Here is a 25,413-nt window from a genome sequence, read left to right as displayed (position 1 = left end):
GAGCTGCTACTTGGCCCGAGCATTGTGTTGAGGGCCTGTTGCTGCAGTCTCTGGGCTGTAGGCATGATCTTCATGATAACCAGCTGCCAACAACAAGTCGCTGGAAATGGCTTATGAAAATATGAACCTCCACTGAATGCTGATTTCTGAATTCTTCAGAAAAATGAAACCCCTCTATCACTCTCTTCTCCATATTCCCCGCTCTGCCATTTGAATGATTTGTTAGATTTTATAATTAATTTGCCATGTATTCATAATGACTTTATATTATTCACCTTTTTTTGTACCATCAATTGTTTGTAATCTTCCCAGCTATTCATTAGCCGTTCTTCTTTTATGTCGTAGGATGTTGGGAGGCTGAGAAGAATGGAGGCTGTACCTAAGCTGCGTGCCTAGCTAACCCATGGGGAACTGACGGGAACAGTGCTGGATGGAGGCCAGGACACTGGATGGCGAAGACGAGGAAGCACACAGTATTGTGGATCACTTGCGTTGTTTGTTCTCTTTCTCAGCCGATCCAAAGTAGATGCAAAGTATTCTGCAATGTGCCTCATTTGCTCACTTTGTCACGTGTCACCCGTGGAGACATGGCAAAAAGAATAAAAAGGATAGGCAGCCAAGGCTAAAGAAACTCCGTTACTGCATGTGGGAGTCGCAGTAATATTTCTGCAAGTTTTAGGGTGATTAAAGACAAGAAGTGTAAAAAGAAGTGTAAACACCAGATAACATTCCTCCTCACAGCTCTGTTGGATTCATATGAATTAGAGACCACAGGGGAGCCAGTAGTTGTAGATTGTAACCATCATGGGCAGGTGTAAAGGCAAGGCTTCCTGGTTACTGTTGTTGGCTGGGTTGGTGCTAACAGGAATAGCTTTGGAATATGAGGGGGTTCCTGGTCAATGGACACGCTATGGCCAGTGGGATGCCAAAGCAACAGGTGAGCTCAGCTTCATCCTGAAAACCAATGTCAGCAAAGCTCTGGTGCTCTATCTGGATGACGGAGGGAACTGCGACTTCCTGGAGCTTCTAATCGCAGACGGGAGGCTCCAGATGCGCTTCACCATTCATTGTGCCGAACCAGCCTCCCTGCATACAGAGACGCGTATCAACGACCTGCGCTGGCACAGAGTCCTTCTCACCCGTAACTACAGAGATACTAGGCTGGTGGTGGACAACGAGGAGAAAGTGGCTGAGGTGAAGTCCAAGAGAAAAGAGATGGTAGTGGCCAGTGACCTCTACGTAGGCGGAATCTCACCCGATGTGCGTCTCTCTGCCCTGACGTCCAGCACTGTTAAATATGAGCCGCCATTCCAGGGCTTTATAGCCAATTTGAAACTGGGGGAGGCACTGCCTGTGCTGCTGGATGGTCAAGCTGTCCATAGTGATTTGGAGTATATATGTGCCACACACTCTCCGTGCAGCAACAAAGGCTCGTGCTCCATCAGCCACGGAGAGGTCGTCTGTGACTGCATCAACTCCAGCTACAGGGGAAGGTACTGCCATGAAGGTGAGAAAAACATCATCCTTCTGCTTGTCACAAAATGTATTTTTGCCTTAGTATTTTTTTTTTCCTGTCTGATTTTGGGACAGAGAGACTTTATTTTGCAGTTAAATGCATTGCTTTCTATGATTAAGGGAGTTTTTGAGAGCATGTTGTTGTTTGCACTGTTCTCCAGCTACAGGATAATGCTAGATGCTAAAATGTAGTGTCACAATAGCACAAGCAGGGAAGAGTCACAAAGTCAATGCAGAATAGCGGCATTTCAGCAATTATATATGACCAATATAAATGAGTCATGGGATCGTTATATAAGTTTTACCTCAATTAAATGTGTAATGCGTCATGATTTAATTGTCAAAATTTGTCATTTTTTTCTAACTCCTTACCTCCATTAGCTTATAGATTGTTTGAAAATCTCTTATCAATATCCGTTTCTAAGTATATGGTCTCATCACTGACTGAAATCCAGGAAATAATCAATAAAGCCCACTTAAAAGCAATCCAGGTCAAAGTATACTCCAGAAGTACTTAAAGGCTGCTTGGGTGTGTGAGTCCGGCTCTCTCTGCAGTTATTTTCACAAGTCATAGGAGATAACAGCTTCCTAATGTGACAGATGTTTGCATGTTTTCAACACTGGGACATTTCACAGGCTACCAAATGGATTTTCAGTAAGGACAGAATTGGGTATTTTAAAGTGAGCTTTAAAACTCCTTGGTACTTACAGAAAAGAAAAATGCGAATAAATGATTAATTAAAGAGGTTTTCCACTCTGCCAAAAGATGTCCGATTTCCCTCTTATAATAATACATTTTTGGCTCGGCAGCCCTGCAGCCTTCTTCCACAAGATCAGGGGGTCATGGGAGGGATGGGGGTGACCTTCCTGGCTGAAAAGACAAAGGATGGATCCTGGCTCGGGTCCCTTCATTTGAACAGTGGACTCACAACCTGCAAGCAAAAAGTTATTTTCATTGCATGCATTGTAACAGCCATTGTACACCATTATATAAACTACTAACAGTCTTTAATGGCAACCTCTTTTTTTTTTTTTTTTTTGCCTTATTGCAAAGTAATGCCATAATATTGGAGTCAGTATAAGATCATATGAATTTTGAATATCAGAACACCTGAAATTGTTTGTTATTTTGATTGCTAAAGGTAACAACATTCACAAACAAGCAGGTGAAAGACATCAAATATTCACTGGACTCTATTGACAATAATGATGGATTGTCAGCATTGACAATCCATCATTAGAAGAAGAAAGGTTAATCAAAACATGACGCATCAAGCATCTGTCTTAGAGTAGATGGAGATACCAGACTGGTAGTGGTCTAATATCCTGATATCAACATTAAATATGTCTCTTTGTCTTTATTCTCCTGCAGCTGTCCAGAAAGAAGTAGAAGGTAAGACAATGCATCACATAATGAGCAGAGCAATGCGCAGAATTTGTTTGTTTGGTGATGATCTTATTTGCAAAGGCAATTGTCACAGCATCAGTGTGTGAGAGTGTGTTCGCTTATTATCAGGTTGTTATTGTCGGTTTGGACTGCAGTTCTGACATCCAACAAATTAAGCTGAAAGGAGATATACTATCACTGGTCATGAGGTCGATAAAGGAAAAAGCATTTAATGTGCTGAATGCTCATTGTATATGCAATCAGTGTGCCGAAGGTGACTGGAGGGGTCTGCAGAGTATGTGGGTGTTGAACAATATGGGGAGCGTTCATATACTGCATCACAGAGAAAATGACTGTACAGAGATGCTTTGTTTTATTATTTATAACTTCTGTATTTTTCCCTCTCTCTGCAGTGCATTTTTTCCTCATCTAAACTGCTGTTTAATGTTAAGGCTTACGAAGTCATTATGCCATTATATGCCATTATGCTCAAAGGTCAATATGTGGATTAAACCCAAACATGATGGCATAAATCCTCTGGCATAAGATGACTGACTACTGAGGCCTTGACATTCATCAAATTGTAATATTATTTGGGCAATGATGATTTTTTTTTTTCAGGTGCATTTAAATTATTTTCTTCTTAAGAGGGACAAATCTCCTTTGGCAGGAAAAGAGACATTTCTTTCGCTATTGGCAACATTTTAACTGACCACAATTAAATGGGATTGAATCCTAATGAGGTGCACATACTGAAAGTGAAATGAAGATTGAAAGTGAGGAGGGAGATTTGTTTAGTCTGCATCAGAGCGAGACATCCATCTCCCCAGTAAGGAGTGCTGGTTCTGGCAAAAGGGCAGCCAACAGGCTCCGGAGACCAGCGCAAGGTGCACTGAACCACTGCACATTATAAATCACTGTTACCGACTCAAAATGCACCGACCCATGTGCACCTGCTCTCCGAAATCCTGCTTCTGACACTTACGTTTGGCGTTTGACAGCAAAATACACTGAAGGTTGCAGAATGTTATTGTCTTCATGTATAGTGGCTGTGCACAATGCAAGTAGGAAGAGTGTAGAATGGCTTCCATGACACAGAAAAGATATTCAGTGATACTGGTATACATCATCTTACATGCAATATGTTGTTAAAGATGAGTCATGTTTTGGTTTAGATTGTCGATGCTGTGTTTCATAAAAGCACACAACTCAGACTTAGTTACTATGGTATCTGATTGTATGCTTCAGCAATAGTTAATAGGTTTCATCTCAGCACTGTTTCCAAAAACGGGCATTAATCATTCTTAATAAGAGCAAAGATGGCATGGCTCTGCTCGCAGCAAAAAGGCAGGCGTTATTAAATGACAGGCTGCAAAGAGAGCACATCAGAATGTTTATTGGATTAAAGCTTGACATGGAGACAATCCCCAATGCAGAATGCATGAAAACAACAATGACAACAGCAAAATCACACTCACCAGATGCCTTTTTTCTGTCCTTCAAACAACTCCATGTGCTATTTGGCAGCAAGTCTTTGTTGTCCTCGACAGAAATAGACGAATGTATGCGTTAACTGAAGCAGCCCCCCCCCCCCCCACCACCACCACCACCACCACCGCCAGCAACCCCAGAGATGGCAAAGATGGTAACCCATATGCTATATTTGGTTTTGGCTGTGGGTTTTAAGTGGTGCAGGAATTATCTTTATTTGTCTGAGGAAGCGCTTTAAGCCAGTGAAAACCTTTTTCACAGCAGGTGAGTCTTCTGACTTGTTCATCTACAGTATGCAGCACGTGGGCTCCCGTCGATGTGTGCGGACAAAGGCCATGACGGGCCGTGCTCTAATGCCAAAAGAGTGCAGCGTCCTCTGATGTGTTGTGAGCGAAAAAAAAGCAGGTCTGTGAACGAGAGATAAGGACAGCCACCTCGCAAGGCAGACGCAGAACAGCGAGAAGCCTCTCAAACGTATAGGAAAACCTAACACAGCGCACAAGTGTCAAGTGCAAACACACTGCCATTGTTTTGGGGGTGGGGGGGTTGCCTCCTTATTTTTATGTGTAAGCACACAGTAATGGCACACTAAGAACTACAGGGTTGACAAAGCAGGCATAAAAATCTTGCAAAGTAAGGACACAACTGGTCCTGGTGGGCTCGCATCTTTCAGCAGCAGTGACCTTGGTCTAATCCCTCATTACAACAGGCTCCATAATACTGTACTTTTCACGGAAAAACAAATTGTGCAAATCCTAATCCTCATGCAATGGCTCTTTCTTCTTAGATGCTCGCTAATTAATGTCACAATAATGACTGAGAGGTCCTTCAACATCTGCATTTGTCTTTTCACTCTATTTGTTTAATTAAAGTTACCTAGATAGCAGTGTTTGCCTTTGTTAGAAGCATTTCCAAAAGTTCATACTGTCATAAGCAATTAGGGAGAAATGAAATCAAGATGTGTTTTGCTTTTTATTGAGCAGCACCACGGACATAATTTAAATGAACAGTAATTCTAGATAGTTGTAAAGGTTTTAAAAAAAAAGTTTTGCAAAAATCTATCAAATCAGTGGAAAGAAAAAGAGGGCAGAAGAACGAATGCAGGAGGCTTAAAGGTCAACACCATATCATGAGGAAACACATTCCTGTTAATATATCAACACAGTGTTTGCAGGTCTGTGGTGTACCTTAATACATAGTGTGCTTCCTCTCTGAAGCAGTGTTTGGTCACAAGAGAAACATTCGTCAGGTATAAAGAAAGTCATTTATATTGTGCTAGCATGGCAGCACTCTTGAAAATATTATTATTGTATCTGTCACAGTTTCCTCTTGCTGACTTTTGCCGGGTAAATCCACACTGAATCACACAGGATGGCTTTCAAACCTCGAGTCAGTAGTGTGCAACACGCTTGAAGGTTTGAAAACAAAGAGTGGATTTATTATGGATTTACTCAAGGTCAGTAATATAGATGAGTAAAGGCATGTGTGGGCCCGGCAAACACAAAACTAACAAATGACTGCTGTTCACAATCCCTTATACAAAGACATGATGAGATGATCATTAACACGTCACACCCACAAGGTAAATCTGCTCGTTACAGATTCCAGACAGACTAGAACAGCGGGCTTTTGGCGTAGAGTTTTGTTTTTATTTATTCCTAAAAATACTGAAGTATTGTTTTATAATGAGGTCAAGTCACAAGGATCCTAAATCAGCATGCCAACATTTTAATGAAATGAGCTTCCATCGCCTGATTATACATTTTTGTTTGCCCTGAAACTCATCTGGTAAGGTTGCGTCTTGATTTAAAAATAGAAAGCTAGTAGATTACTGGTAGGAAGGGCGGTTTATTTCCACACGGGCTTTCCTCTCTAATGGGTTTCTCTCTATAGGTCCAGCCAGTTATCTCTGCCTTTCCACACACTGAGATTTGGATATAAGGCTCAGCCAAGTAGGATGAGCATATTCAATGTGTGGCTGCCCCAATACAAGGGCAGCAACGACACCACTCCTCATCCACTTTTCTTAACTCCTCGAATAACAACTAGTCAAAGATGACGGTGTTGACTGAGGCGCTCGTTAAGCGCTGCCTGCCCTCACCTGTTTTGGTCACGAGCATCAGTCTCCGTGCATGAATTAGACATGCAGGTCAGTTTTCCTCATCCCAGTGCTCAAAATAAATAAATAAATAGATAAATAAATAAATAGATAAATCTGAAGTGTGTGGAGTCATCATAGCTGTGAAGTCTTTGGGTCAAAGCTCCTTTCTGCAGCTCCACAGAAATCACAAGGGTTAGTACTGGGAATTCCCCACTTGATGAAGCAATGGCCTCTGGCTTTGCGACTGCTTCTTCTTATTAGTTGGATTATAGCAAAGCTACCCTTCCACCTTCTCACATAAAGAAAAAGAAATGGAGAGAGATTTACTAGATATTCTTCATGCTGTCTCAGCTGGCGGTGGCTTCCAGCCTGGTGCCGCTGGGTGTGTCTTTGTCACTGTTAATGATAAACAAGCCTCCCTTTTAGCCCCTTGGTGCTACTGCCATGTCATAGATGTGCTTTCTCTTTTAGAGCAGAAGGAAGGGCAGAAGATACAGACGCCAGAAGATCTCAGTCCAGTCTGGTGAGAATGAGATCACCCGAGGGGTGATGAATGGAAGGGGAGGTAACGCTGTTTATGCCTTGTGTACACATACATTGGCTTGTCATGTGGGTTGCACAGCCACAGCAGGCGCGCACACAGCAGCTCTTTGTCTGCTGTGTAGACAGGGTTGTGGCTGAATCCTGTCTAAGCAGAGGCTCAGTCACTGGCCTGTGCAATGACACTCTGTATCAAAAGCCTACGTGTTGGCAGGCAAGGACCCTCCCAGGGGTAATCATGTCCATTCCACACCAAGAGTTGCAGCATGAACAGCTTTGTTCAGTGGAACATGTGCAGGAGATTTGTGCAACGGCAACCTGCCCCTTCATAAGATTTTTGCTAATGACTGAACTGGGACTTAAACCGGGAATTCTGTGTGAGTCTTAGAGTATTGATGCACTGACGAGAGCTGTTTGTGTTGGCTGGCATGGCAGGGCTCATGTGCTCAGCAGAGGTGTTTGCATTGTGTCATCCCCATCTCCTTTTTGGCAAGAGGAGCAGGTGACGTATGCCATATGATTTCTGGCCGGCCTATTGTGATATTCGTCTGAGTTCTCTGTGTCTGAGCTGAGCAGGACATTGGAGTGAGAGACCGAGGATGGTGACACACATGACATGAAATCAAATTTGGCTTTGATCGCCACAGTGAGCAGTCTGACCAGCTGGACTTTTAGACACTGTCACCTGAAGCTGCTCAGCAATATGTGATGAATAGGTTGCAGTGAATTTTCGGTTTGCTTTGATAGACTCATGGTTGTTTCTTTGTGTTCCCAGTATGACTGTCAGAGGGTATTCCAATGCTGCAATGCTGTGCTACTTTTAAGCATATGGCCTGTCTTGCTCTCTGTATGAGTGGTAGACCAGTAAGTTGAGCTGTTGACTTGACCAAATATGGAGGTGGGATGTGTATTTATTTATTTTTTTGTTTGTCTGGCCTGCTTTATGATGTGCTTTAACACAATGCAGCATTGGGTCCAGTCTGCTTTTTTTTCTCACTTTTTATTTCCAGAATTAAAAGGTTAGGTGTGGCAGATCACGAGCGGCTGACCTGATGCAACTGTTTTGCCCTTGTTCTTCCGTTGTATCACTGTTCAACCCCTGAAAGTTATTGAGCTCCACGAGATGGAAATGAGTGATGGTCGCTGGATATTTAGCAGATAAGGAATGGTGTCACTTCTGCCCTTTAATAAAATGCTGCCACATACAAGGTTAAATAGACTCATCTGGATTGGCCACTTAAATGCAAGTATCAGTGTGTAGAGATGAGTGGCTAAGCCTATAGAGCCCTGTTTGACATCATAGAACTCGTGTTACCATAAGTAACCTTCTACGTCAGGTGTTTGCGATATAAGCAGGATTTATGTATATCTGATACATCTCGAACGCTGTCTGCATCAAGTAAACATACAGTATGTGTTCCATTTAGAAAAAAGCATCTGTGTGAGCAACTACCTATAAGGGTTGCACCAATCAAGATGTTTTTTTCTTTCCTTGCCTTCCCTCTCCTCCCTTGAGATGTTTGTCTGTTTTTAGTTTGATTTCCCCTTTATATTTTAGTTTGAACTTTGACATCCGTACCTTCCCCAGGATGTCTGTCACAAACTGCAGTCCAACATTGTGACAATGCTTTTGTTCTCCCAAACCTCTTTATGAACTTCCTGTTTTCGTATCCTTTTTTCTGTTCTTTCCCTCAAGGTCTGGCGCACCTGATGTTAAACCGCCAAGGTATGGGGTCTATTGGTTTGCTTTTCCTTCCCAGCCACCTGATCACAACATTTCCCTTCCCCTGAAATCATTTTAGTTAACTGTGCTGCACTAATATTTCCTCTCCTCTTTTTCCATATACTTGCCTATTCGTTTTTGCTTCCTGTCATGTTATGCTCACTACTCACTCAATTCTTGTCCGTCAAACCCTTGTCCTGACCACTGACTGAGCTACTGGAACATCACCTTTGACCTCTGCAGTTTTTCGCCAAGGTAATGCATCTATGCTCATAGCATCTCTTCGGTTTGGTTTCATGGTGTTTTCAAAGGAAATCAACAGGTGTCAGTAATAAAGGATAAAATGATCTCATGCCAGTAGTGTCTCTCAGGGCCGCACAGAAGTTTATTGACTTTTCCTGTTAAAATGATTGGAAGGAAACACAAACATACTGTACCATCAGAGGAATTTCTTTTGCATCTTTTTTCTTGAGGCTGTTGCAGAGAAATTTGATTTCCACAAAGTTACAAGATAGCTCTGATTTCTCAAATGTGTGATCACTGGGTTGTTTATGATCACTCATCAGTGGGTTGCAAGTAACATTCCCATCAAATGATTTCTGCACTTCAGCAGCGCCAATGTGTTGAATATTCATATATGTGCACATTCAAAGAAATAGATTTCAAACTAGTGATGGAAGAGATATTTTTGGTTTTGCCAGTAAGAAATTAAGTCAGGGAGGTATTCTGCAGTGCTTTCCTGTTCTTGTTCAGAAAAAAAAAAAATGTAATGCACACAAGGTTAGGATATACCATTCTGCACACTCTTTCAGCTGATTTGAACTCGAATGCTGACTAATATCTGAATTATACCAAAGCTTCAGCACTGTGATGTAAAACCTTGGAAGAAAAACATTAATCCAATGCAACATTAGGTAAAAAATTAAAGGGACATTTTGACTAACAGTATGGGTGGCACTGACCTACATGAAGCCTGCTGTATTTATGCTTTGTGTTTTCTGCCACGTGTTGTGAGATTCAGATAAAAGTCCCCATCCTGTCTCCATGGCAATCAGTGTTGTCTCTAAACATAGAGACTTGGCTTTAATGACCCACGCTGACAGTAAAATACACTGCTCAAATCCTCATTTTCCTCATCAGCAAAATGTTACTTAGACTTTAATCTTGATAGAATAGCTTTTTGGTTGAATTTTTACAAAATAAACATCTTAAAAGGTTTTCTAAAAATTACTGATCTGACCAAAAAGCTTATTTGTTTGGTTATCGTCCTGTTTTTTTTTTTTTTTACAGTTTCATAGAAACTATGTTCATTCAAAGCAAATTCTATTTTTATTTTCAACCCAATCAATGCAGTAAAGTGTCTTTATGTAATTGCTATAAAATATCGTTATAACTACTCTCTATGAATAGCTTTGTGTGCCATCTTTGTTCACTCCATGGAACACGAATCGGTGAAGATGAGAAAAAAATGAGTGTGTGGTAGTGCGCTGGGTGTTCTAATATACATTTTCTGGTGTAGAACTGATAATACTAATATTGAGGTCATTTACAGTACATGAAAAGGCTTAAGTGAATACTTCACAGCATGATAACGGCAGTTTTTCAGCCACTATAAATGGTGCAGCTTGAGGCCATACATGAGTGTGACATTATAGATTAAGGTCTGGATTCTTTGGTTTCTTGCTTTGGGACAGACTTGTTCATGTACAGAAGGAGTAATCAGTCTTTACAAGACCAAAAGATGATGTTCAATTTAAGCTCCAAATTGAATTGATGGGTATGCTGACAGAACAATGCAGCTGGATATACTGTATGCGGCTACTGCCTCAGCAATGATTAACATCGTCTGCTGTACTAGAATTATGCTGTTAAATCAAATATTTAGTAAGTTATACAGTAAGTGTGTCCTATAGGCCAACCACAATGTGAATCATCATGAAAGGAAGTCTAAATGTAATTGCTCCATTTTATGAATCAATAAGAAGAAGTAGTTGGTAACTGTGTAATGAAGATTTACAGAAATAACCCTCTGAGCAATACTCAGACGTAGCACAGCTATATAATTAGCAACAAAGTAATGTACGTCTGAGTTCATGGAATATACATGAGACATCACATTGTTTTATTCAGCTATTTAATGTTTCTTTAAACATTTGTTATTAACTTCAACAATATTCAGCATTAGCCTGAGGGGATACTAAAGAGAGCCGTCTTATTTGATGTGTATTTATTTTGCCACACATCATTTCAAATTAACATACTCCTTAGCTGTCAGTCTCTGGGAAGAGTCCCACAGTATTTAAATGAATTAAAAGCTTTTTTGCAGACTTTCAGTAGTGGCTGCTTGTGCATGTGTCCAATGTGTACACACAGATATACAGTAAACTATGAGATTATTCAGGCGCAGGTGTAGCTGATGGAATGCCTAAAGTGCTTATGCACATCCCTGCCTCCAGACTGGAGTTAAACTGCTGCCCAGGCTACGCACATGCCCACACTGCCTGAGGTTTGGATGCAACCAGCCGACAACTGACTCCCCCGCCCCTGAACAGGAGTTGAAGTCAGCAGTTGCCATCTGTGCCCCGGGTTCTTGGACCACTTTGAAATTAATCAACTGTAAAGCTTAATATTAATGAGCAATCCACATGTTGGCATTTTTTGTTGGCATGGTGCAGCCACTGCAGCATAGTGTTATTGTTCTAAAGATGGGACCAGGTGGGCTAATAGGAAGTAGTAACAGACTACAGTGTTTGATGTGCATCATGCAGTGACAGTTAGCAGCTAATTTATACCTCTGGGCAGTACCTATACAGATAATCCTTTTTTGACATGAGTATAGGGGCTACACCAGTTGTTGTCTTAAAGCTAACTTGTCCAATGTTGAAGTGGCACCCAGAATTTTTTTGCTTCCTCCATATTTTGAAGGTGCCCAATTCATTGGATTGGCCATGAGCAGCCCCCCATTGACTCACTACTGTTTGTACCCTGAATTTAGAGGGACCCTTTATGGTCTGAAACCATTGGATGCAAGGAAATAGGATATAGGATGATGGATAGTAAGATAGACACAGAGAAAAAGAGGAAATGGTAGCACAAAACAGCAAGATGTGACTATCAGAAGAGAGGCGGGAGAGACATGAAGAGATTGTTGGTGCTGCCATTACATTCTGCTGAGCCTCTCTTGTCTTCTCATACAGATGTCTGCTGCAATTGTCTTATAGCTGCAACCAAGGTAGAAGCAGCAACATGTATAAACTACGCCAGCAGCATCTCTTGTGTCATTACCACAGAGTTGGTGTCAAAGATTATCTGGTGTCAGAGCACAGCCTTTTCCACAAGCTGGTAGACATTGTTGCCGCAGACAATGGGCCACATCATTGGTGACCAGGAAAGCAGAGGCCTCCAAGATCTTCAAGAGGGCTTTGGGTTCATCTGCGAGTGACGTCTTAATTATACAAAGCTGGTAATGGCAGAAACATGATTGTGCAGGATATGTTGCATATCCTCTTGTCATACAGACTGATTTTGTATGAGAAATCCTTTTTAGATATTAGATTAAATGGTACCTGTGCCTGTGGGGTTCATCAACTCAACACATAAGCACTAATGTTGTGCTAAATTAGACGACAACACCTCGGGTGTCCCACCGTCACTTTTTCCTCAACCACACTAAGTTGCCTTCAGTGTTCATTATGTTGGCTCTGCACCTGCACTTAGGTTTGCATTCCACTCCATCTACAACATCAATCAAATGCCGAACTTCACATTTAGGCTCAACAGCAATAGCCCAACGAGTCGCTGTCTGCTCAGTAGTTGAGTAACTACACTGTTCAAACAATAGAGACTAATGGGACCGCTGCTCCTGCCGGCTTAAATTGGCCCTGGAGTTCAGAAGCCAACATCTACTGTACAAGCAAACATAGGCTTAAGGGACAGCTTATCCGTCTAGCTTGAAACGGCTTGCTCAGTAGTTTTGAGGCTGTAACTTACAAACAAGCAAAGGAAGGGGTGTCTGTATGGGCCTGAAACAGTCCATTCATGAGTTCAAGAACTGAGTTACACAATAGTAAACATTACCTTTGTGGTTCAGTGTGAAACAATGGTTAAATGCAAAAAATTACAACCCTGAAGTATGAAGGGAAATTAGTGCGGTGTGTTTCATTATTCAGTATTTAATTATTCAGTATACAGTCAGGCTGAGACAACTCCGGCAGGACTAGTCTGCAAAATCAAAATACAACATTTAACACCTTTTGCCTCTGTGGCGTCGAGCTCAGGTTGCTGCATGTCTTACGTGCTTCTATATAGCTTTGATTTTCCAAAATCAAATTGGAATTTGTAGTCAGTATTGTACATGTTTTAATGTGAGTATGGTATCTATCTATCTATCTATCTATCTATGTATCTAGCTTTGTTTTTTCTGTTTGTTTATTCAAAATCTTGTCATTTCGTAAGTTGTCATTCAGCTTACATTGACAATAGCTGTCAAAAATCCAAGCAAATCAAAAAACTTTATCTTCTGTATAATCATTAGTAGCGTCATCGTTGAATGAATGAACTGTAATATCAAGAACGATTTTGTGTTACATGTAGAGATGTTTGACACCAGAGGCAGTACATTGATAGCTTGTGAAGAGGTATGTCGCCAATAATGTGGAATTCGGAAGAAACGAAGAAACAGAAACAGAAACCAGCATCTTCCTTCTGCTCCGTTTAAACCTGAAGTTGCTTTTATTGAAACAGTTTGGGAAATTGTTTGAGCCATCAGATTTTACTGTACATATACTCACTGGAAGTTCTGTGGGTGTAATTAGATGTTTAGCCAAACCTGATGCGTTTTTACTGGCATTTTCAAAATGTCACTGTTGAATAAAGGATAAGGCATTGTTCTATGCTTCTCTTATTGTCAACAAATCAGCAAAATCAACGATGTATCTCAATACGTAACGACTACCCTATCTTGTTTGTTGCTCTCATGTGTGAGTCCATTTTTCCTACTAAAGATGTACATCTCTAAAAAACAGATCACAAATTTATATGTTTTTGAAAAAGGCCAAATAGACATTTGTTGGGGACTGTTTTCAGCTGCAGACTTGGTGTGTTAGTGACTATTTGCAGCACTAGGAAGCTGTATGTGGGATCGACTCAAAGTGACTCAAAGGGCCCATGTTTATCCTAATGAAGGAGCATGGCAGCCAGACTAACACTGTGGCTCTCTGTTGTGTCTTAAAGGAGGCCTGTGAAACAGAGGAATATCAGGCAGACAACACTTTCTATAGGGATCAGTTTATTGCTGGTTTTGGTCTTTTTATGGCATTGCTTGACAATAAGAAAAGTCTAGAGTATCACCAGACTTCTCCCTTAGTGTGCAAACAACACGCAGACTCATATGATCTCCCACTGACAGTACATTTGTCCATCAGACTGTACAGTGATTTTGTAGCATATGTGGGTAGTCTCACAGCAGGTATGTACATGGTCCATTCAAGTTAGTTTTGGTGATAGGGAAGTATTTGTTGAATGATACTGTTTTGTAAATGTTCTACTCGTTTTAGTGTTATCTCAACATGTCACTGCAGTAGTGAATATACAGTACCGTGCAGTAGATAAATCAACCTTAATGACTGGAACCATTATCTAAGATGTTTCTCCTCCCCTCTTAGGGCAGGAGGAGTCAGTGGCCACCTTCAAAGGCAATGAGTTCTTCAGCTACAACCTGTCCCAGACTCCCATTCAGAGCAGTTTGGATGAGATCACGCTGTCGTTCCGAACCCTGCAGAGGAACGGCTTGCTGCTTCACACAGGGAGGTCAGCTGACTATGTCAACCTGTCCCTGAGGAACGGAGCTCTGTGGCTCGTCATCAACCTGGGCTCTGGTGCCTTCGAGGCCCTGGTGGAGCCAGCCAGTGGGAAGTTCAATGACCATGTCTGGCATGATGTTCGAGTGACCCGCAACCTACGCCAGGTGTGTATATACATCGGCTGCCTGTGAATGAGTAGCTTTTATTGAGCCTGTCATTATGTATGCTGTAATATCAGTAAGTAGCAGGCAGAAAGGATCTAAAATAAAGGATGTCAAACAGAAACCAATCACTGTATGCAGTATAGTCACCTTACACTGTAACTGAAAGTGAATTTTTCAGGTACACTTATTTAATTGCGTAATTATCTTTAAGATTTGGATCAAATTGTTATGAGGTCCAGGTAATACCAGCCCTAAGCTAATAAGGTTTAGGCACTATAGTCCAGCATAAACACCGCCATATATTGTTTTTCTATTGAATGTGTAATATTTGTGCTCTGCCAGATGTCACATTTTCAAGGTTCTGATAGATATTACAAGCTCATAGTAGGTCATGTACCTCATTCTCTTGAAATAGAGTGCTTCGGTGGAAATCTCTGAGTCCTTTTATAATCAGGCACCTTGCGTTTTTGTCTGCCCCTACAAGATTGCTGTGAAGGTCTTTTTAGCCTATTGACTCATGCAGCAGTGTCCATCATATTCATGTATCCTGCAGCAGAGAAGAAATCTTTGGAGCCTGCAGTCTTTTTTTCTACCCTTACAGAGCAATAATTGTCATGCAGGTTTTCAGATTTTGACGAACTCCACACATTTTTGTGGCTGCAGCGTCTGATGCAACTTTGCAGCAGTATCAGAGAGGTCATGCAGAGCAGAGCTTTTATATAATGAATACAGCCATTGCATGTGTCCGATATTGTACTGCTGTACCTACTGTACTGTACCCAAGCCAAGTACAACCCGGCCCTAAGGTTTCATATTCATTAGTTTTGTCCACTGGACAAAGCACAGTGCTGAATTCCCAAACTAATTTACAGGCTGCCAGGAAGTGTCTGTTCCATTAAATGTTACCCTGCTGGCACTCTTCTTTGGCTGCAGTCATTCTACAATTAGTCCCATCACACAGTACCTTAAAGCTCCACTAATCATTGTTTTTATATTAACACAGTAAATGTGCAGTGTGAAAGTGTAATGTGAAAGGGTGTTGACTGCAATGATAAACCCACACTTAATTACCCATTCATTTTAAAGGCTCGCAAATACAAATGTAGGTAAACACATCAAATGCTAATTTTGCTCTTTTTTTTTTTTGGTGTGTAAACTATTCTTTGCTAACACTTGAGCTATAACGACATGTCAGTTTGTGGTTGGGTTCTGTCCTGTATAGCAGCCAATAAGTTTGATGCAACTTTAAACCTGCAATGACAGATAGTTTTGGTCACTTGGGGGCAGCTGAAAGAACATTGACACCTGTCAAGGTGATATGGCAAACTGGTCAGCAAACAGTTGAATATTCAAGACAATTGGGTCAGGTGTCATTATACCATTGCAGAGGAAGAAGACAACAACAAGAAGACCAAATTCAAAGTCAAACCTATGACATAAATATGGCATTTACTGTATGTTTGGTTCGTGCATGAATTTGAGGAAGGTTATGGTTTTCTCATCACTCCACACAGACTTGATGCTTTAACTGTGCCGGTCTGCTGCTTGATGCTGAGCTCCCAGTGTACAGCTGGTTTTTAGAGCTTTTTAGAGCATTTTACCCACATCAAGTGAGAAATATGCTAATCTGTACAACTTACTCTTTCAGCATCTTCATCAGATATACCTGATGATGCCAGTGTTTAAATGTCATACAGTAGCTGTGCTTAATATATATTTTTGGAGCATTAACTGACACATTTGACACATTTAGAAGTGTGTACAATATGTTGAGGCTGGCAAATTGTATCAGCTCAAGCAGAGCTCCTGTGAGCTGAGGTGCAATGTAATATTCTTACCTTAGAAGAGCATTTAAAAAATCTGCAGGGGACATTCACACCACTGAGTCCAACAAGAACCCTGTGGATCATTTCTAGCACAGCACTGAAACCTTAAGGAAATTGGCCTTCTGAAGGTGAAAAGAGTCCAAGCGTTTTTGTGCCATATAAAGTCATCGCTTTATAAATTTACCCCAACCATAACTGAACTAAACACGTTTCTCTCCAGTGAGCTTTGCCACGTGCATTGCATTTAAATGTTTCATTCCTTTGCTAAAGTGGGACTCATTTTGTATCTGTAGTAACTCTCTCCTCATCACCAATATATTTTGAACCTGTCACATTAACCTGCGTATAAAGTTGCTTCCTCCTCCACATCTATTTCCTTACCCCGGCTTCCAGAGGAGCGGCAATCCTATGCTTACAACGTCACTTATGCTTTCAGCCATGCATTTGATCCCTGTGTAAATTGCTTTCCCCTCAGATAAGTTACCTCACTGACATGTAGATACGGAGAACTGTAACTCCCAAGAGAGTGCTGGTGGAAACATTTTATTAGATCCGGTGGTGCTTTTCAGGGTAGAATTCTTCCTATTACTATCTCCCTCTGCATCTGTCTCTTCTTTGACTGTCATGAGCAAACTGATTCTTGCTTCTTCTCTCCTTTTTTGACCCTTATTAATGATGCATCCACTTATTCTTGTGCTGGCCAGTACACACACATGATCTGCTGTTGTTCATTGTTAACACAGCACTCAATTCTCGCTGTAATACTGGAGCTCCACTAATGAATGACGTTTTTACCGAATTCAGTAATTACCTTTGCACACATTCATCCCTCACCTCTGATTTTCAAATGCCAGGAAAATATCTATCTGGGGATATGGTGTAATACCCATTATTAGAAATTGGTCTGGTTTTTCCAGACGCCGTGGAGTGAAAGAGAAAGCAGCATCAATCAGTTTCCAGACATGAAAGCACTTTGGTTTTCTGAAGTTTCTTGATGTGCAGTATCAACAACCCACAGTCAAGCCCTGCCATTGTCCACTTTCTAAGCCAAAGATAGTGAAGGTTTCACTGCCAGATAGACAGAAATCAATATGTGCCAGTAGCAGAGAACGGTGATGCGGGACCTCGTTTTAGAGACCCAACACCTGAACATACCCTGTCAGGTCATTCTTTTGTCTCTTATCCTTTTGCTTTCAACATACCACTGATTTTACAAAACAGACACCACAGACTGCACAAAGTTAAATTCACAAGATATACTGGGCTTTTAAGAATCCAATCACTTGATCATAGCTCCCATATTTTAAATGATCTGTTTTGTGTATGCCTCCTGAGACCTGGCTGGGTGATTACGATCAATTTGTTCTGATTGAACTTTACTTCTCTTATCTACTTAAGTCAAGGTCTATTGGATCTGCTGGTGGTGGCAGTGTAGTGTAGCTGTTATCTGCACTTGTGTCCAGATATGTAGCTCAGTGTTAACTTGTCATCCTTCTCTTTTAATAGAAATCACCCTGTTATTATCTGTAATGCCTATTAGTCCCTCAACATGTTATATTTCAAATGCTTAAATGCTTATTAAATTCTCAATAAACATCTAATTATAAATAATTATAAATTAAACATGTTTACAATGTAGAACAACTAAATTGTTAAATGGTACAGCTGAGAGAGCTGTCTTTCATATGATTTGGCCTGAAACATATTAGTTTGAATTATGAACATGCCTGTCCCATGCCTTGCTGGATGTGTCATTTTCATTTTTGACCTTAAATGCAGTTTATCAGAGGCAGTACAATTGAAAAATTATTGTAACCCCTGATGCAAAAAATTTGGGACTCTGTGTAAAACTTAAAATCCTTCTTGACCTGAACTCAATTGAATACATAAAAACACAATATATGTAATGTTGTAACAGGGCCAACACAAGACTGGGAAAGTTGTGGAGATCTCCAAAAACACCTGTTTGGAACATTCCACAGGTAAACAGGTTCATGGGTAGCAGGTGATAGTATCATGGTTGAGTATGAAAGGAGCATCATGTACTCAGTGGTTCACAAGCAAGGATGGAGCGAGGTTCACCACTTTGTGAAACACTGCGTAGACAAATAGTTGTACAGTTTAAAAGCAATGTTTCTCAACACACAGTTGCAGGGAATTTAGGGATTTCACTGTCTACAATCCATAATATCATCAAAAGATTCAGAGAATCCACAGAAATCTCTGTACATAACAGGCAAAAACAAAAACCAACAGTGAATGCCCGTGACATTCAATCCCTCAGGCAGCACTGCAACATGACTGTATAAAGGATGTTACCACATGGGGCTCGGGAACACTTCGGAAAACCACTGTTGGTAAACATAGTTTGGAGCTGCATCTACAAATGCAAGTTAAGACTACCACGCAAAGAGAAAACCATATATCAACATCCCCCAGAAACGCTGCTGCTTTGTCTGGGCCTGAGCTCATCTGAGATGGACTGACGAGAGAGAGAGAGAGAGTGGAAAACTGTGCTGTGGTCTAAAAGCAAAAGTGATGTAACGCAGCAGCAAACATGCCCCTGTCCCAGCTTTTTTGGAATGTGTTGCAGACATCAAACTCAGAATGAGTGTGTATTTACAGAAAACAATACGGCCGTAGGATGGGCAGATCATTGCATCCTGTGTCTCTGCCTGTGTTTTACACAGTGTCCCAACTTTATTTGGAATCATGGTTGAAGCTTTTCACACTAGATTTTCCTTTCACCCACAAAACAGATCCTAATTGTTTTCACTTCCCCAAAGTGGGAGCTGTCACATCTGTGCAAGCTTACACGTTAACTGTAGGTTTATTGTCATGGCAACAGGCATATCATTTTTTTTTCTCCTATAGAGCTGTTCAGTATTTCATTTCCTTTGTCTCTGTGTACTGATGAATCTGATATGAGAATAATCTTGTTTTGTTGCTGCCAATATACAAGTCAGACAGCTTGCCATCTTGATATCTTTAATCTCAAATTAATTGACTATACAGTAGCGTTCATATTGTTCTGGAGCCAAAATATCAGTGGAACCAATATTTATGGTATATTGACTCCACTGCAATCCTGCTAATATATCAGAAACAGGGATCAGCTGAGATTAGCGAACCCTTCAAAGCTGTTCTTGTAATTGCCTTCAAGATCCAACATTAAGACAAGCTCAACTAGAATCAAGAAATGGAGCATGAAATAATTAGGCCAGTTCTTTCTGTTTGACTCCAAATTTCTCTGTGTCTTGTTATTTATTTTCCCCAAACCCTCCTCTCCCGACGGCGCCTCCAGGTGACGATCTTGGTGGATGGGATTCTCACCACCACCGGCTACACCCAGGAGGACTACACCATGCTGGGCTCTGATGATCTCTTCTACATCGGAGGCAGCCTAAACACAGCAGACCTGCCAGGCTCCCCGGTCAGCAACAACTTCATGGGCTGCCTGAAAGACGTGAGTGCAGCTTGACCTCAGTCCCAACAGAGGACTGGAAACACTATCCGTCCTTCCGTAGATAGCACTACCCCTTCCTATAGCAGAGCATGTTTTGCGTATAGAAAATCACCCCTCACATTCATATCGATTCTCCCGCTGTAGGGCGTTTGAAGGAGAAACATTCACCTGAGAGGCTGCGCTGTGGAGAACATATGCATTTATAGATTCCTGCGGGAATCCCTTTGATAGAGCGAATATGCATAAACAGATGCATCTTCTCATGTTCATTCTTGAAACACAGTCTGAACTCAGTTTTCACCACTATATCCACATTTTGGAAGCTTTTTAACTCTGACCTGTACCTGTCACATTAATTATTTTGAGCAAGACAGTTAAGATCATGTTCTCAGCATTAGAAAGGGAATAGACAAAGCAGTGAATTATGGGTTAATGCCCACTTTCAGCCTGGTCTTACAATTTAATGAAGTGAGCAATCTCATGAAAAGCAAATGAAATGCTATGTGCATTAAAAGCGAGAGAAATGCTCTCTCTACCCAAGCAAGGATTAGAAGAAGACATGGGGAAAACAGACAGTAGTTTAAATTAAAATAGTGAAGTAGAAGGTAACAATAGCGTCAGGGTGACTGGTGGGTGCATGCATATTTTCTAGGGGTCAATAACCAACACAAACAACGGAATTTACTTCTGCCAGAGACACTTACGTCAAAGGATATAAGACCATTTATTCCATAAATACTTATAAACTGCTATTAGGCTTTGCTCTTCATCCCCATTAAATCCAGCAGCATGGGACTCAGCTGGGAGTACAATGCACCAAGGACAGAACAGACGCATCGCTTAGATATGGGATACACAAAATGCACAAGGCAAATAGAGCTGAAATAACCTGACTAAGCTAGTAACAGCAGCTTCCTGCTGTGTGAGAGTGAGAGCTTGGCAGATTATAAAGACCGCTATATTATCTTGTTAAAAGTAGATTGATTACTTCTTTGAATATTTTTGGATAGGCTACTGTGTTCTTGACTTCAGTGCTCTGCCAGAACGAACTTAAAAAGATCTTTCTTGTCAGTTTTGCATTTTCTTATTGGGGTTTCGCTTGCCAAGTCCTAACCACAAAGCAGTATTTATGTCAGAGAACTGAAATCGTCAGACTGCTGCGTTTGTAGCCACAACAAGTAATCTGTGTTTCAAAGTGTAGTCCCATGACACATTGATAAAGAAGTTACAGACAAATTCTTTACAGGATTCAGGGTTTGTAGCTGTGCTGGGCTGTAAGGACGGTAGTGTTGGCTGGTCGGCCTGTTGTCCACCACTTTGGTCCAGACTTGGCTCAACAACCATTGGATGTGATTGCAATGAAATTTCATGGTTCCACAGAGGATGTCATACAGACTTTGATCTCCTTTTGTTTTCTCTAGTGCAGCCACGAGGTGGACAGTTGTGGTTTTGAGGGAAATGTCTTGACAAGTGTTTGATGTATTGCTATGATATTTGCTGCAGTTAATCACGGTCCCAAGAGGATAAACTGTAGTGATCTTCTTAATTTTTACATCGCGCCATCATCAGGTCAAGATTTCAGTTTGATCAGTGCTTTGGTTTATGAGCAGGTACCTGCAAAACTTTCCCATTAGCCTCAGCTGTACTGTTTTGTGCTGTGAATGAATGTAAGCATGCTAATAGGCTAAACTAAGATAGTGAACCTGACAAACATGACCTGTTAAACATGCATGTTAGCATAGCCAGTGTGGGCGTGTTGGCATGCTAATGTTAGCATCTTTCACAGAGCACTACAGTACTGAAGTATGGCCTCAGAGATGTGTTGAAATGCTCTTGGCTATTACTTTTTTTAGGTTTTTTGCTTTTTTACATTTTGAATCGGAAAGTCCACACAGTCTACAGATATGTGATTTTGTCCTTTAAACAGCAGTACACACACATTTAAAATGAATGTGTTTGTCATAGAACTGGCAGCATTCATTAATAAAGTATATAACATTAGCATTTTAAAGCACTCAAGCATTAACTGAATGGTTTTTAAACGGAGTGTCTGCATAACTACTCTGCAGCGTGAATACACTAAAATGAAAATGAGATGTTATTTATGTACAGGTTATTGTCCCAGCACCGCTGCCAGTACTGCAACCTCCGCTCTGTGGGCGGTGTGGCTGGTGGTGGTGTTTAGACTGACTACTGCTGTGCATAGTCACACGGATGTACTGTAGGCATGCAGGAAGAGTATGACGGGATAAAGAGTCATGAAGATGGGATGACAAACCCGAAAAGTCGCGGTAATGAGGGTGAGTGGTGACAGAGGCAGAGCTGATCAAGTGGGATCAGGCTGCCAGTAAATCCAGGAACCAAGTTCAGAGATAGGTCAGGCCAAACCAGAGCTCTGAGTTTGGTGATGAAGTAGAGGAGCAAAGCTCTGCAGTGAATGCAAAGCATTTACACATAAATATTCATGTTAATTCACGTGGGAAAGAAAATGAGCAGTGACTAAAATATGTATTGTATAAGCATTGGGTTTATTTAGTGGGATATCTGTCTTCTTGTATTCAATGTAGGTGAGTGTGGGCCATGACTAATCTCTCTAGACGTTACACGATAATAGATGTGAGTGCTGCTGGGTAGAGGCCATCAGGTTCATCAGGAACAAGGAAAATAATGGCCGCTTTCAGACAAATGTCTCGACTACAACAACTAGCAGAGAGATGAATCTGTCTTTCAAGTCACCTGCTTGCTGGTCTGTAGTAAGTGTGCCCACAGGATATCCTGCAGCGCATCATTAGGTTGCTTTACTTAAATGCTTCAAAGATTGTACCCAATTTGGTTATGAAGAATGAGCTCACATGGCTGTTAGCCGTAGAGAAGGTCTTCATTCTCAGACTGCTGTTATTCTTCACCGCTTGAGCATAAAAGACACGAGGGCTTTGTCAATCGGCACTAGAAGAGCTTTATTCTTGTGTTTTGGGATGCTTGGTAATCCTTGTCACATACAACAGGCGTCTGAATTGGTGAAATAGGATTCCACTTCCTGTATTGTCCTTTGGCTTATATAAGAGCCCTGCAGAGGTCACAGTGTGCCTTTTTGTGTTTCAACTTGTAAATGATTTGTAACTGCTAACGCACTGGTCCCACTCGGTGTATGCGCCTGTCTTGACTGACCATCTTCCCATTTAGAAATTGCCTGTTTCTCGATGGTCAGTTTCACCATCTGATTTTACTGCTTAATTAGTCACACTGAGGCAGTGTGAAGTGTGATTTTGGCTCAAATTGCCTCTCAGCTCAACTGTTAGTCCTCTGTGCAGTGTGGTGTGTCACCTCAGGCAGTGACTGGTTGCAGAGCAGTGTGGCTGATAACAGTGGGCTCTGGGTGACTTACAACTGATACAAAATGAGACAAGGATTGTTGTCTCCTGCTGTGCATATTGATGAACCCAGAATGAAAGCAGAAAATAACAGAATAACAGCACGAAGAAGCATGCACAAACATTATATGGAGGTATGCTTTCAGTTTAAACAGGGAGTTGTATATCTTATATTTAATATAAGCAAATGTCTTTAAAAAAAGGTTTTTCTATTTCTCTTTGTTTCCTGTGATTTATGTAAAATATCAAATCAATAGTCAGATGTTCCTCAAGGACAGAGTGAGGCCTGTTGCACATCCACTGCAGCAGGTCATTGTTTAGCTGCTTCTGCATCATGAGATCAGCAATGAAAAGTTTATGCCCTCTTACATTTACTAAATGTACCTCTTTAAGTGATAAATTGTGTGTTGTGCTTGTAAAGGATCGAGTCCACCTCTCTCCCACCCACCAGCTCTGCTTGGACTTGATCTTTTTCAGTTTACTTAGTATAACCGCACATGATTGTTTGCCATTGTGTAGGTGCTATGTCTGTGATTCCTCCGCTCCGAATTTAAGATTATTCTACTGTCAGACCCATTGTACGTTGGGTGAGTCAGCAGAATGTCAAAAATTTAAATGTTTGCATTTGTGTCCTAATCTAAATGCATTTTCACAAGCGTTTCAGTTCTTGCTGCCTTCTTCTTTTCTCATGACGATTTTGTAGTTGAAGAAGGAAGAAATTGTGAAACATCCAGATCAAAAACTTGGCAGATTCTTAGTGTGGTGAGGAAAAATCTCTGGTTTTCACTCACAGTCAGTACCAACCAGTATAACACAGGGTGTTCAGTTCTACATGCTTCCTCTCACTCTCCAATCTCAGTGAGGTCAAACATGATTGATTTTTTAAAATTATTATTATTATTAATGTATCAAGGGCTTCTACATGCGTACCATTAAAGGTGCACTCTGAATGTGAAATCAAGTCTGAGTTCAGGGATGATTCAACATGTTTTCTGCTGCATGTCCTTGTAAATGCTGCTGTGTCATATCGATTCCAGTATTTATTGATGAGTAATATTCAGCCTTTGTGCTGAATTTATTTCTCTCTCCAGCTGTCATCTCACCACGACATCTCTCTCATTTATTAGGTGGTCTACAAGAATAATGAGTTTAGACTGGAGCTGTCACGCCTGGCCGAACAGCGAGACCCTAAGATCAGTATCCATGGTGACCTGGTATTCAGCTGCGAGAATGTGGAGGCCCTGGAGCCGGTCACCTTCGACACACCGTCTGCCTACTTGACATTGCCCAGGTGGAACACGAAGAAGACGGGCGCCATATCTTTTGACTTCCGCACCACAGAGCCCAGCGGCCTGCTGCTGTTCAGCCACGGCAGCCTGCAGGGTACGCAGCCTGACAGGAAGCCCAGGGCCGACTTCTTCGCCATAGAGCTGCTGGATGGATTTCTCTACCTGGTCATGGATATGGGTTCCGGCAGTATCAAGATGAAAGCCAGTAACAAGAGGCTAGATGATGGCGAGTGGTGCCACGTGGACTTCCAGAGGAAAGGGCGCAACGGTAAGAGAATTACGTGTGTTTGTGAAGGCAGGGGAAGCCTTCTGTCGGCTTCTGTTAGTGTGTTTCTCCAGTTTTGGCTGTGGAGGAGAAAAAAGGTTCCAAGCTGTGAAATCGCCATATGCCAGCATGGATACAGTCACATCGGCATGCTCTTGCTTTTTATTCACTGCAGTGAAACAGGCGTGCATATTAGCTTTTAATTACAATGATATTTTTAGGTGCTATAATCTATGTATGACATTTTGAAATCTGTGTTACCCTATTTCACAAGTGGCCGATTATACAGTCACCCACCTCAAATTGGCCCTTATTAGTACAATCCAAATGTCTGCCTTATTTGCAGAAGCCAAAAAAAAAAAAAAAAAACCACAATTCCTTCTCTATTTCATCCTTCACATTTCTATAAATACACTTCCTTCCATCTCGAGCAGAGTAAGATTAGTCATTTATAATTCTTCACTTTCCAGAGCA

The 25,413-nt window shown here is 41.3% G+C and overlaps 1 protein-coding gene across 2 annotated transcripts in view; it reads left to right on the top strand.

The window, feature by feature from the left end:
• The window catches only part of LOC143333326 (neurexin-2-like), a 115,394-nt gene that overhangs the window by 21,969 nt on the left and 68,012 nt on the right, over window positions 1-25,413 (top strand). The window contains exons 2-8 of one of the 2 annotated variants that reach the window (XM_076751388.1): window positions 346-1,507; window positions 2,888-2,908; window positions 8,731-8,760; window positions 9,001-9,012; window positions 14,421-14,722; window positions 19,853-20,014; window positions 24,513-24,942. In XM_076751388.1, the coding sequence (XP_076607503.1) occupies window positions 805-1,507; window positions 2,888-2,908; window positions 8,731-8,760; window positions 9,001-9,012; window positions 14,421-14,722; window positions 19,853-20,014; window positions 24,513-24,942 (1,660 nt within the window). In that variant the 5' untranslated portion in view covers window positions 346-804. The remainder of the gene's footprint in view (window positions 1-345; window positions 1,508-2,887; window positions 2,909-8,730; window positions 8,761-9,000; window positions 9,013-14,420; window positions 14,723-19,852; window positions 20,015-24,512; window positions 24,943-25,413) is intronic. The other variant, XM_076751389.1, reaches the window with a different exon arrangement.

Source organism: Chaetodon auriga, chromosome 15 (assembly GCF_051107435.1).
Source record: "Chaetodon auriga isolate fChaAug3 chromosome 15, fChaAug3.hap1, whole genome shotgun sequence".
Lineage (NCBI taxonomy): Eukaryota > Metazoa > Chordata > Actinopteri > Chaetodontiformes > Chaetodontidae > Chaetodon > Chaetodon auriga.
Note: the sequence above shows the minus strand (reverse complement) of the source record. Positions and strands in the feature narration are given on the sequence as shown.